Source organism: Trifolium pratense, linkage group LG2, assembly GCF_020283565.1.
Source record: "Trifolium pratense cultivar HEN17-A07 linkage group LG2, ARS_RC_1.1, whole genome shotgun sequence".
NCBI classification, from domain to species: Eukaryota; Viridiplantae; Streptophyta; class Magnoliopsida; order Fabales; family Fabaceae; genus Trifolium; species Trifolium pratense.
Window position 1 is genome coordinate 21,492,833 of NC_060060.1, and position 13,347 is coordinate 21,506,179.

General features: G+C 30.7%; 1 protein-coding gene and 1 long non-coding RNA gene across 2 annotated transcripts; both read right to left on the reverse strand.

The window, feature by feature from the left end:
* Positions 1 to 213: 213 nt before the first annotated feature.
* Positions 214 to 4,643, reverse strand: LOC123904374. The gene is made up of 3 exons (XM_045954049.1): positions 4,624 to 4,643; positions 3,966 to 4,529; positions 214 to 349 (listed from the first exon to the last, which is right to left on the reverse strand). The coding sequence occupies exons 1-3, from the start codon at positions 4,641 to 4,643 to the stop codon at positions 214 to 216; spliced, it is 720 nt and encodes a 239-aa protein (XP_045810005.1).
* A 422-nt stretch (positions 4,644 to 5,065) lies between these two features.
* LOC123906801 lies at positions 5,066 to 12,227 on the reverse strand. Its single transcript, XR_006809028.1, has 2 exons — positions 11,559 to 12,227; positions 5,066 to 5,148 (listed from the first exon to the last, which is right to left on the reverse strand). It is a non-coding gene; the product is annotated as an uncharacterized LOC123906801 (long non-coding RNA).
* Between the last annotated feature and the right edge of the window lie 1,120 nt (positions 12,228 to 13,347).

Below are 13,347 nucleotides of genomic sequence, written 5' to 3' on the forward strand. Positions count from 1 at the left end.
GCAATTGCATCGCAGTGTCCGCATTAGCCGCAATCGCAATACCTGCAACCGCAACCGCATCCACGACCGCAACCGCAATTTAAAACCTTGATCCTCAACCAAACAAGCAGCAATCATCTGCTTAAACAACTGAAAAAAGAAGAAAAAACATTAGGAAGAGTGATATATAGAACTAAGAGTGAAATAGTGAATGAGCATGAGCAACAATTGAACTTAGCTGACCTTAGAGAATTTGCCATCACTTTGGAAAGTCGTACGCAGTACCTTCGACGGTGGCTTCTTTGAGAAAGGAGCATGGCCATGGGCAAGCTCCAATGCCGTTATTCCAAAAGACCATATGTCAGCTGATCTGCAAGATTAGTAATGTTATCAGATACTAACTCCTATATCACAAAGTTAATACAGTTCCAAAATTCATATCAGATATCAGATACTAACTCCTATATCACAAAGTTAATACAGTTCCAAAATTCATATCAGATATCAGATACTAACTCCTGTCACAAAGGGTAATGTTATCATATACTAACTCCTATATCACAAAGTTAATACAGTTCCAAAATTCATATCAGATATCAGATACTAACTCCTATCACAAAGGGTAATGTTATCAGATACTAACTCCTATATCACAAAGTTAATACAGTTCCAAAATTCATATCAGATATCAGATATTAACTCCTATATCACAAAGTTAATACAGTTCCAAAATTCATATCAGATATCAGATACTAACTCCTATCACAAAGGGTAATGTTATCAGATACTAACTCCTATATCACAAAGTTAATACAGTTCCAAAATTCATATCAGATATCAGATACTAACTTTTATCACAAAGGGTAATGTTATCAGATACTAACTCTTATATCACAAAGTTAATACAGTTCCAAAATTCATATCAGATATCAGATACTAACTCCTATCACAAAGGGTAATGTTATCAGATACTAACTCCTATATCACAAAGTTAATACAATTCCAAAATTCATATCAGATATCAGATATCAGATACTAACTTCTATATCATAAAGTTAATACAGTTTCAAAATTCATATCAGATATCAGATTCTAACTCCTATCACAAAGGGTAATGTTATCAGATACTAACTCCTATATCACAAAGTTAATACAGTTCCAAAATTCATATCAGATATCAGATACTAACTCCTATATCACAAAGTTAATACAGTTCCAAAATTCATATTAGATATCAGATACTAACTCCTATCACAAAGGGTAATGTTATCAGATACTAACTCCTATATCACAAAGTTAATACAGTTCCAAAATTCATATCAGATGTCAGATACTAACTCCTATCACAAAGGGTAATGTTATCAGATACTAACTCCTATATCACAAAGTTAATACAGTTCCAAAATTCATATCAGATATCAGATACTAACTCCTATATCACAAAGTTAATACAGTTCCAAAATTCATATCAGATATCAGATACTAATTCCTTTCACAAAGGGTAATGTTATCAGATACTAACTCTCATATCACAAAGTTAATACAGTTCCAAAATTCATATCAGATATCAGATACTAACTCCTATATCACAAAGTTAATACAGTTCCAAAATTCATATCAGATATCAGATACTAACTCCTATCACAAAGTGTAATGTTATCAGATACTAACTCCTATATCACAAAGTTAATACAGATCCAAAATTCATATCAGATATCAGATACTAATTCCTTTCACAAAGGGTAATGTTATCAGATACTAACTCCCATATCACAAAGTTAATACAGTTCCAAAATTCATATCAGATATCAGATACTAACTCCTATATCACAAAGTTAATACAGTTCCAAAATTCATATCAGATACCAGATACTAACTCCTATCACAAAGGGTAATTATTATTAAGTCATGAAAAATAGAATACCAAAAGTGTGAAGCTAGAATGAAACTGTACGGTGAACCGAAGAGGTGAAACCCTTGATACAAAGTTTGATGGCCACAGTTTCCTCAAACTTCAAGCACATTGCACGGTGAACCGAAGAGGTGAAACCTCTTCCTATCTCTTCATACAAGATGTACGTACTGTTCAATGACAGTAGGATACTCTTTCTCACAGTGTTGTGGACCAAAACGATGCAGGTTCTCCATCTTCTCAAAGAATCGGAGATTGTGTGTGTATTGAAAGGAAGAAGTTTTTGGTGTGGTTCTTGAATGAGAGAAAGCAGAGTGACTTGCTTTTTATAGGAAGGTGAAGTAGCTAGTGTCACGCTTTTTGAATGAGGGAGCAGAATTTCCTGCTGTACTGCATCACGCAGTAACGAATCTAATCCGTCCGATCTAGAATCGGTGGCTGATATTGTTTTAATGTATTAAATTGTATGTAAAATCAGAACCGTATGATCTGAAATAGGAGGCTGTGATCTAATACTGCGTGAAATTGGGTGAAATTTCTACTGCATGAAATCTGGATCACGGTGAGGTGAGTGAATTGGTTTTTCAGTATTTTGTGCTGCTTGCTCAATTCTGTTATTGGGTGGGTCCCATCCAAACTGCATAGAAATATTCTGTTATTGGACACACACAACACAATTACACAACAATGAAAAAGAATTATGTGCATTTATAATTCTAACTAATTAATTAAAAAAAATTAGTGAATTTTTTTTTTTTTAACCCATAAACTCTTAACATACTACTTAAATCTCTCACCACTAAACTAAACTTAATGATTTAAATTTAGTGAAAAAATATTATTTGTAGCGGAAGACTCGGATATTTATTTTATTTTGCATTATAGCCACTTAATTATTACTCCCTCCATCTTATTTTATAAGAGCTAATTTGACTAACTGAAATTATTCATTTATCTTGCTTTCACCATATTTTTTTAATAATATATAGATATAAATATTAGCATTGATTGATTTGTTTTGACGAGTATTTTCAAAATATGAAGTTTTTATAATTTTTACTAATAATGAATTAAATATATTAGTGATCAAAATTGTGCATTAGCAATTAGCTCTTATATTTTGGGACAGATGGAGTACTTTTTGAAACCCTTGATACATTAGTACTTTTTTTGTTATGAGAGGGAACCCTTGATACATAAGATACTTATTTCTTTAATTTTGTGGCACCTAATTATATTTCGTAGAATTGGTTTACTTCCAGGGAAATACATCCTTAGGCCTAGAAATGTTACCAAACCAAGCATCTCAACTCATTATAGTTCTTTAATTTTGTGTCACGCAGAGATTAAGGGGAACCATTGTTGATCGCCACCTCGCATCTAACGGCATAAATTACCTTTGAATTAATATTTCTAATTACATGTGCTAATATCATTGACCTCAAAAAAAAATATCATTGACCACTAATTATTATTATTATTTTTTTATAATTGACCTCTAATTATATATTTAGAAGTTTATTTGAAATTGATAATAAAAAATTTTAAACTATTTTCTTAAATCTTATTTCAAAAATATTCCGTTTTGTACTCATCTTACTCAAATTCTTCTTCTTCTTTTTTTGATGTCTCATCTTACTCAAATTCAGCAAAACATAATATTTTTGAGTTAAATATCTATACACAATATTTGTTTACATGTTTTACACTATCTACCAATAATAGGTTCATACATCATTAAGAATTAGTGACTCAATTTGTAACCACTGTTATGATGTGTCATGCCTCTCATGTATTGTGATGGGTGGATAGTGTAATAAGTTTTAAAAAAAATGTTGATAGTAATTTTTTTTGAACTAAATAAACTTACTGCATTTCATTAATTATCAGAAGTTCAATACATGAAGGAATAATCTCAAATCTATGGAAACTAGTCCAAGAATTGGCCGCCCTAGCTAAAGTGTGAGCAACTGAATTCACTTGTCTCATAATAAACTTAACTTCAAAGTTCACACATGATAACATAACAAGAATAATATCATTAACGATTGAAAGAAACTCTGAGTTCCCGCACCGTTTGGTACGAATAGCATAAACCAACACTTGAGAGTCACTTTCAAATTGGACGTTTTCAAAACCTCTACTCCTAGCTTCATTCATAGCTTGCAATAATGTCCATGCTTCACCCTCTTCCGTTGATAAAGTTAGTTGTTGCCACTGTGTAATTCCAGCCATAAACTCACCAGAATTATTACGAAAACAGGCACCCATCGCAGTCCTACCTGCACCGACAAAAAATGCTGCATCTACATTGCACTTTAACCATCCTATACGAGGTTTTTCCCACCGATTGGTGCTGACAAGCGGAACATCATGATCATCGTTACTTCGCAACTTATGGACTGCAAACCACTTGTTCCAATGATCAAACGCAGCCCGACCAATTTGGTTTGGGCTTCTAAAATTATCATTCCAAATTTTATCATTCCGGTTATGCCATATACTCCATAACAACGTAGCCACTCTACCTATAGTAGCGTAATCCTCATTCCGACATAAGGCAAACACTCTATCTGCTGCACTACCTTGCTGACAAGCTGCGGAGCCCAAGACAGATGACAGTCCAGCTGCTTGCCAACTGGATTGAGCAGAAACGCAGGTGAAAAAAGTGTGTACATCATCTTCTACCTCATCTTCACATAATGGACAATGAACATCACAATCAACATGACGTTCTAGTAACCGACGTCATGTTGATACTAATTTAAACTCTTTTTTTTTTTTCAGATTTTTTCTAGTAACATCCTAATGATATCTTGTTAACCCAAATCTTCTAAAAATTATATCATAACACCCAAAGTTTTCTTGTTCACAAAACAATATTAAAAATTATATCATAATACCAAAATTATACTATTTAACTCTAGTTAGCTAATCTGTTCAATACCATGCTAACTTTGGTATTTGAAAGTCACGTAGACGATTTAAACAAAAATCTAACTAAAAAGACCAACTTAAATTTTTTTAAACATAAAGAATAGAATTTTTCTCATAAACCGTTAATTTTGATGCGTCTCAATAGAATATCAAATGATTTTCAATTTTTCTAAAAATTTCTATGGATAATCTATGTATATAAACTTTCAATCCAAAAAGGAACAACAGAAGAGAGCATGATGATGAACCGGGGTCACAACATTAATAAAGTCTACATTCTCTACAGTACACACAAAAATAACATTTTGGAGCAATCCAACCTTACTATGTTGGAATATTTTATAATATTCCAATAATATTATGTGGGCAAATATCTTTATATAATTATATTAGTTATTTATCAATTAGGAGCCTTAATTGATTAAGTGATCAAATAAAGTAAAAGGCTAATTAGATTTCTATTTAGAATTAATTGATTAATTAATTGGATATGGGCTCAATATGAGTGGATGTCAGGATGACCCATTTCGGAATAATGGGAACCCTAATTGGTCATCACACTATATATAGGCTATGGTCCCCAATATACCGGACACACTGCATATCGACTCTTCTCCCCATCTGAAAAGTCCTAAAGGCATAAGGAGGAGTCCTGGTTGAGGAAGAACCACAAGCCAACGGGTGTTCGTCATCCGATTCTGTTTCAGGTCAGTTCATCAAGTGGATTCATCCATCCAGGTATTCCTATAATCCCTGATAAATCAACATGTCGTAGATCCTATTTTATATACATGCTCATATGTTTATTTGGCTTCCGCACTAAAGTAAGATTATGGATTTAATCTTTATTGTTGAGCATGATTTATACGATTAATATTAAATTAATTCCAACAAGTGGTATCAGAGCGGGTCTTCATGTTTGATTTATTGGGTTTATGTATAATTTATACTTGCGGTAATTGTTTGGGATAGTTCTTGTATCTCCTCATGAACTTTGACTTTCGGGAATCAATATGGCTATTTTTCATCATGAATTGTCTTACCGATACGTGAGTGTATACACGTGCGTTCTTTCTGAATTCAGAGTTCATCGTTACGGTTTCAATACATGACATTGTTCATATGTGTTTTTGCTCTATCTGGATATTCAATAATTGGTGGTTTTGTGTTTTAATTTAAATTTACTTATTTTCATTTTGTTAAAGAAATAAGTATTGAGGCACTGTACATAATATAAAGGCAAACTGAATCATGGAAAATTTGGAGGTGACAAGAACGTTTTTTTTATATGAACCTGAGCAGTAGTCGTATGTGTTTGATGAGAATTAAGTTTTTTCTATATCAAGCATGAAATTTTGCTTAAATTTTGGAGTTTCATTTATTTGTAATCACAATTATTGATTTTCTTTTGTGATTACATCTTTCGGATTAATACATAATTTCATATGTATATAGTCTTATATAAATCCTGTAAAATTTTGAGTGTAAAGATATATATAAGCATATTTGGATTTTGAGTTGCTTTTATAAAGCTATGGAAAATAAAATTCGGTTCATTTATTTTCTATTTCAGAGTTTACACATTTGTTTCTTTTGATCAGGTTTGGTTGTCATGATCATAATTTTGTGTAACTATAAGTAATAAGGATTTTGTTACAGAAGTCTCAAATTTTGGTTTTGGTTTATGCCATTTGGTCTTTGGCAATTTTTTGAGCAAACGTGAATCGGTGGCTTTATTTAGGTTCAAAATTTAAGGAATTGTAATTACTCGGTATTTATTATGATCCGATCAATTAAGTTTGAAAATAAGGTTTTGAATATGATTCGAAGTTTAATTTCCTATTTGACATATCTATTTATTCACATTAATTTTGTACTTAAAGTTTATTTTGAGAAATAAGGTATATCAAGATTTAGTAAATATATATAAATATTTGATTATTATATATATTTTTGTACAAAATTAATTGCCGTTAAATAACAATTAATAAGGATTCTCAAAATATTTTGATCCAATTTTAGTATGCACATAAATTAAAGTTTTGATTCTTTAAAATTTTGGGAAAATACAGATTCTATAATAATTTGTTTAATTACAAATATATAAAGTTTTTTTTTTTTGGTTTCCTTCTATTTTGGAAAATACAGTTATAGAATTCTATTTAATTATTTAAAGAATCATTGAGTATATGTGAATAAATTGTGGCATGAATATTCTTTGTTATATATAAAGATTTAATTTTTATTTAAAATTAAATATTTGGTTTATAGCATGATTATGATGTTTGAGTTTATTGTTATTATGTTACTACAATAATTTTCTTTTATCATGCTCTTTGGACATATCTCATATCAATTTCAGTTTGCTTGTGAGTTTGTTCTCACATTAAGAGATGCCGAATAATCTTATGATTATCATGCGGTGTCATAAAGGAATACGGCCTACATTTTGTGGGTAGTGCCTTGTAAATTTAAGACTTTCCCATTTGATTTAATAAATTGTCAGGTGATTTTGAATGAGTTGGTTGAAACAACAAGTTGCAAAAGTAACCTCTGTTGCGTAGATTTGATTCAATTAGAATCACATAAGGATGTATAAAATTATTCATACAAACTATTTTGGTCTACCAAAAGGTAGACACAGTTCGGCCGAATAATTACATGCATATATATTCAATTTATTAAATTGTCTAATAATTTTGATTGAGTTTGTCGAAACAAAAAGTTGCATAAAGCAACCTCCGGTGCGTAGACTAGATTCAATTGAAATTATAAAGGGTGTAGTATGAGATTATTCATGCGAGCTGTTACTGTCGGCCAAAAGGAAGACGTGCAGTTTGGCCGAATAATATACATACATGTGATGGTAAATGTGTAGTAATTATTAAATTTATCCATGTGGATAATGGTTGGTGTCAAAGGCGCACATTATCTGACAGGACTTATTACCAACATTTGATCATTACGTTGAGAGTACCGCTTGCAGTTAATTCTTACAATCAAAGATTGGGGATTGATGGTGCGTTTGGTATCTTGTTTGTCTTATAATTTACAAATAAAGTTGATGTCTCTATCATAATTTATTGATGTGCCTAATAAAGACATGTTAGTGTAGATCCATATAAGTATTTGGTGGATTACATTCACACTTATAATGATAAACATGTGATGATTATAAGGATTTATTGTTTGTCAATATTGATTGTCAGTGTTTGATCATTGTCACAAAATACCACTAGCAATTGATGTGATTTTCTAAGAGTTTGACATCAATGGTGCACTAGGTATTTTTAATGACTAATTTTTTGTTCTCTATAAACTACTATAGTTTATGTATCTGCAAAATCATGTTAGAATTTTCTAACTCTTAAGAATAAAAGAAGAACATTATGTTCTTAGATAAAGATGGAGAAACTCGAGTTCTCTCAATATTTGGTAATTGAAAGTGAGACTCCAGTATAAAAGGCGAGTATACTCCGAATCACGAAGGTCATGTGATTATAAAGTTTTGAATCCCAGAGACATTTGAGGTATTATTTAAGATGACACAATTTTTTGTCATGTTTTCTTTGCTTAAATTAAAGTGCTTCTAAAGCAATAAAGCGAAAAATAAGCTCTCGTCGGAGAGATAATATTTCATTCGGATTATTAAGCAAAGAAAATCTCAAGAGCACATTAGGTAACTATTTAATCTTGATAAAGTGATATAATTTTGACAATCAAGTAACTTTGTCGTAAATTTTAGCATTTAGTGTTCAATTTGCACAATTAGTCTTATAACTATTAAAGTTAGAGATGATTCTTTAATAGAATTATTTCATAAAGTGTGCAATAAAGAAACAGTTGAAGCAAGAGAAAATAAAATAGTGCTCATTATGTAAATACCTCAAAGGATAAGGGCAAATGATGAATAATAAGAAAATATAATCTAAACTGACAAATTTTCAATGATGTTGAAAGACACATCAATCTAGTGGGGAAATAAGTCGGTGAAGATTGGTGATTTTCAACTATTTGTTAGATTGTTGTTACTTTGTATTTAAAAGATAAATTGGTGAATCATCATGTGAATTAAGTTTTGTTTTAATGTTATAAATTCTTTATTATTATTTTAAATTAGAGATTCAATTTGTCTTTTAAATAAAAATACTATTATAGTCAATTCAGTTATGACTTGTGACAATCTAGAATTGTTGAAAATTTTGAGAAATATAAACTTTTGGCCCCATGTTAATGAACATTATGAGACGGAAATTGCAAAGTCTCTTGAAGATATTGAGTTTGGGGGAGAGATATGGTAAAAGAACAAAATTGAGTGGGGAAGAATTGGTTATAAATCAATTCATATAGTTACTATTTATATAGTGAATATGGATCCTCATAAGGACATTAGTGTTCTTTCTCTCAATTAAGTTAAGAGATTAATTCATGAAGATCAAACTCAATACCTTCAAGAATTAAAGTATGAAGTGTCATAAAGTATTGACTGAAAAGAGAATTCATGTTCGTTTTGTTTTGAAAACTCTATTAGGACAATCACGACACTTGTTACTTATTATAGTTTTTGGAGCTAAATAAGATGGATATCAAGATAGTGTTCCTTGATGGCAACATAAAGAAACACAATAAAGTGCAATCAGATGAAACTTTATGTCAATAGACACAAAGTAGATAATGTGCAAACAAAAGCAATCCATTTATTTGTTAAGAAAATTGTCTCATTATTGATACCACAAGAGTCTCATAAAGTTATTGTCTCATTTGGTTTTGAGATGTATATTTTGGAGAGATGTGGGTTATACAGGTTCAGTGGGAGCATGCTTATATTTCTTACAGTTTAATGAATCGATTTTATTTTATTTAGTCAACAATGATATATGATTGTTGTGCAAAATCAAGAAATCACTAACAAAAGTTTAGTGACGAAAGATCTTGGGCACATCTCTTTAGTATTACGCATTTTAATATTTAGAGATTATTCTCAATGTATCATTTGGGTATAACAAAAGAGTCGTATCAATAAAGTTGAAAGTAAATTCGACATGAAAGTCAATAAACTAAGGAATTGCCTTAATTATAAAGGGAGACTATCTAGTCTCAATCATTGTTCAAAAGAAAAATCTGGAAATTTGAAAAATAAAGTATTTTCCTATATGCTTTAACTTTGATAAACTTATGTATGGTCTTATTTATATGCATCCGGAAATAGCTTATATAATAAGATCATTTGGCAGATACTTGAGCAATTCATAATTTGAATTGTTGAAATGAGGCAACCATAAGGATTGTTATAGAGAACAATAATTTGTGCTTCGGAGATCTAACAATTTGGAGATCATCAGGATGTTTGACTCCGATCCTTTTTTGAATGTCTATATTTAATGGACATTCTAACTCAAGAAATAACTGTAAGTATTTATGTCACTTGGTTGCATAAAGCAAAAAGATTTTGAAAGACAACTCAAGTTATATTGTGACATAAGTCGGTCAGATAATGTTCCAACAACTATTATATAAAGTTTGTTAACTTATTAGTTGTTGTTGGATGATAGAACATATAGAGATAAAGTTTATGCTAGCTGACTCACTAATCAAAGACGTGACACCTAAGATCTTTCATATTATTTTTGTCACTAAGGATGTCTTGGATTAGTGGGAGTCTCTAATTTGTTGTGTTCTAACTTTGGTTTTGATATTGATACAGATTTTGTTAAGGTTTTCTGCAGAAATAAAGTTTAAGGTTATTATTATTATAACCGGTTCTGTATCTTTTGTGCAAATATTGAATTTGCAAACTTCAGTTTGATCTCACTAAAGTTTTCAGTTGGACCAGTTGGAAATAGGCATGATATAGAGATCACATTGCATGAAATTTCCATGCCACTCATCCATATCAGATCTATGTCGTCAAGTACATTGATGTGGTGGTCGTCGGGGTTCCGTCACGTTATACGTCAGTGACGACAGCCGCGGTGGTTCCATTATTGGTGTATGAGATGGACCAGATTGTAAGGTTGAAATCTAAAAATAAATAGCATTCGGATGCGCGCCTAAGGAATAATGATATAATTATTACGATATGTAGCCCAAGTGGGAGATTGTTGGAATATTTTATAATATTCCAATAATATTATGTGGGCAAATATCTTTATATAATTATATTAGCTATTTATCAATTAGGAGCCTTAATTGATTAAGTGATCAAATAAAGTAAAAGGCTAATTAGATTTCTATTTAGAATTAATTGATTAATTAATTGGATATGGGCTCAATATGAGTGGATGTCAGGATGACCCATTTCGGAATAATGGGAACCCTAATTGGTCATCACACTATATATAGGCTATGATCCCCAATATACCGGACACACTGCATATCGACTCTTCTCCCCATCTGAAAAGTCCTAAAGGCATAAGGAGGAGTCCTGGTTGAGGAAGAACCACAAGCCAACGGGTGTTCGTCATCCGATTCTGTTTCAGGTCAGTTCATCAAGTGGATTCATCCATCCAGGTATTCCTATAATCCTTGATAAATCAACATGTCGTAGATCCTATTTTATATACATGCTCATATGTTTATTTGGCTTCCGCACTAAAGTAAGATTATGGATTTAATCTTTATTGTTGAGCATGATTTATACGATTAATATTAAATTAATTCCATTATGGAGCAATCCAACCTTACTATTCTCTACAGTACACACAAAAATAACATTTTGGAGCAATCCAACCTTACTATTCTTATGAAGAAGAATTACATTTATTATCTTATACATAGTAATATATATATAGCTCTCAAAACACAATCACACATAAACAAATCATCCTCTTGTTATCATATAGAAAATACCAATCTAAACATAAACACAAATATATAATCAATCCATATAAATTCAAAGTTTGAAAAAAAAAACCAAAAAATAAAAAGAAATCCATTTATATAGAGAGATCGTGCAACCATATAGTAAACTTGCTTGATCTAGCAAACAATCGGACCATAAAGCTTCAATTCCCCGAGAAGAGAAGAAAGTAGCATGATGATGATGATGATAAGCATATGAATTGAATTAAGAAGAAGAAGATATATTATATATCACCCTTGGTAGCTAGGGTTTCTTCTTCTTGTTTGAAGCCATCTTCTTCATCTTCTAACTCTTATCTCTCTCTTTTTTCTTTCTTGTAATTGTTTTGGTGATGACCTTATTAGAATTTGATGATGGCTTTGGTGCGGTTGGTGGGAAGTAAAAGATGTGGTGGTGATGATGAAAGTGAGAGAATAATAATAATGAAGGAAGGAAGAGAGAAGAGGACATGATGATTACTGCGGGTTGTATGTGTGTTTATTTTTGCATTGAAGGAAGAGATAAATATATCACCAATTTATTTATTTTTTGTTGGGATTAATATAGCTAGACAAATTCTCATAGAGAAAGGGAGAAATATTTATATAAATTTTTGTAGGGTTAGTCTTAGATATCGTAAACTTTCGTAAGAATAGTAACTGCTGCATAACTAAGTCAGAGATCAAACTCATGACCTTAGTATCATTTCATTTAAATGCTCTTTAATTGTAGTGTTACTCTTAGATGATTCACAAAAAAAAGGATTTTAATAATTTAATTAGAAATTGGTTTGAGAGTAAATAAAGTCTGACTTAATAATTATTTTATTCAAGAGTGTGAACAATTTATCTTTTAAATGTTTGACGGAACTCATTAACTATTTGAAGTTAGGTTGATTTATTTGCTAATCTAATATGGGGGTTTGAAAAATAGTCTAAAAATAGGCATTATCATTAACTAGACGATTACCCGTGTGATGCACGGGTCTTATGCGTTGTTTAATACTATAAGGTCAAAAAATTATTTGTATAGGTAGTAAATTGATTATTAGCAAAAACATTAATTATTTTGAACCAAAAATAATAAAATACACAAAATAATAAAATGAAAAAAAAAATTAAAATGAATAGTAACTCAAAATAATAATAATAATAATAATAATAATAATAATAATAATAATAATAATAATAATAATAATAACAATTAGTACCACTCATTAAATTAATTAATATAAGTGGGTGATGTGGCTAAATGAAAGGTTTTCATTGGTTTAAGTGAGTGATTTGGATTAGGGTTTAGATAGTCAATTGGACAACTATCTAGGATTTATATATATAGATCAGTAAAAATTAATTAATTTTACAATAAAACAAAATGGAGAATTGAGATAATATTTTATAAAGTTTATCAAAATAAATAAGGACACTTTTGGACCAGTCTATATATAACCTTTGGACACCTTATGAAGCAACCATGTTAGTAATGTCTTTTTTCCCCTCCTAACATACCAAAGGAAATGCTATATAAGGCTCTAGACAACACTGTTTTATAAGGAGAAAAAGGAAACATTGTTTTATAAGGAATTATGTGGATGATGGTTTGACTTAAGGAAATAAAATGAAAAGGAGAGGATAATTTCCAGCTAGGAGGTAAGTGAGGTCAGCCATGTTACCTTTTG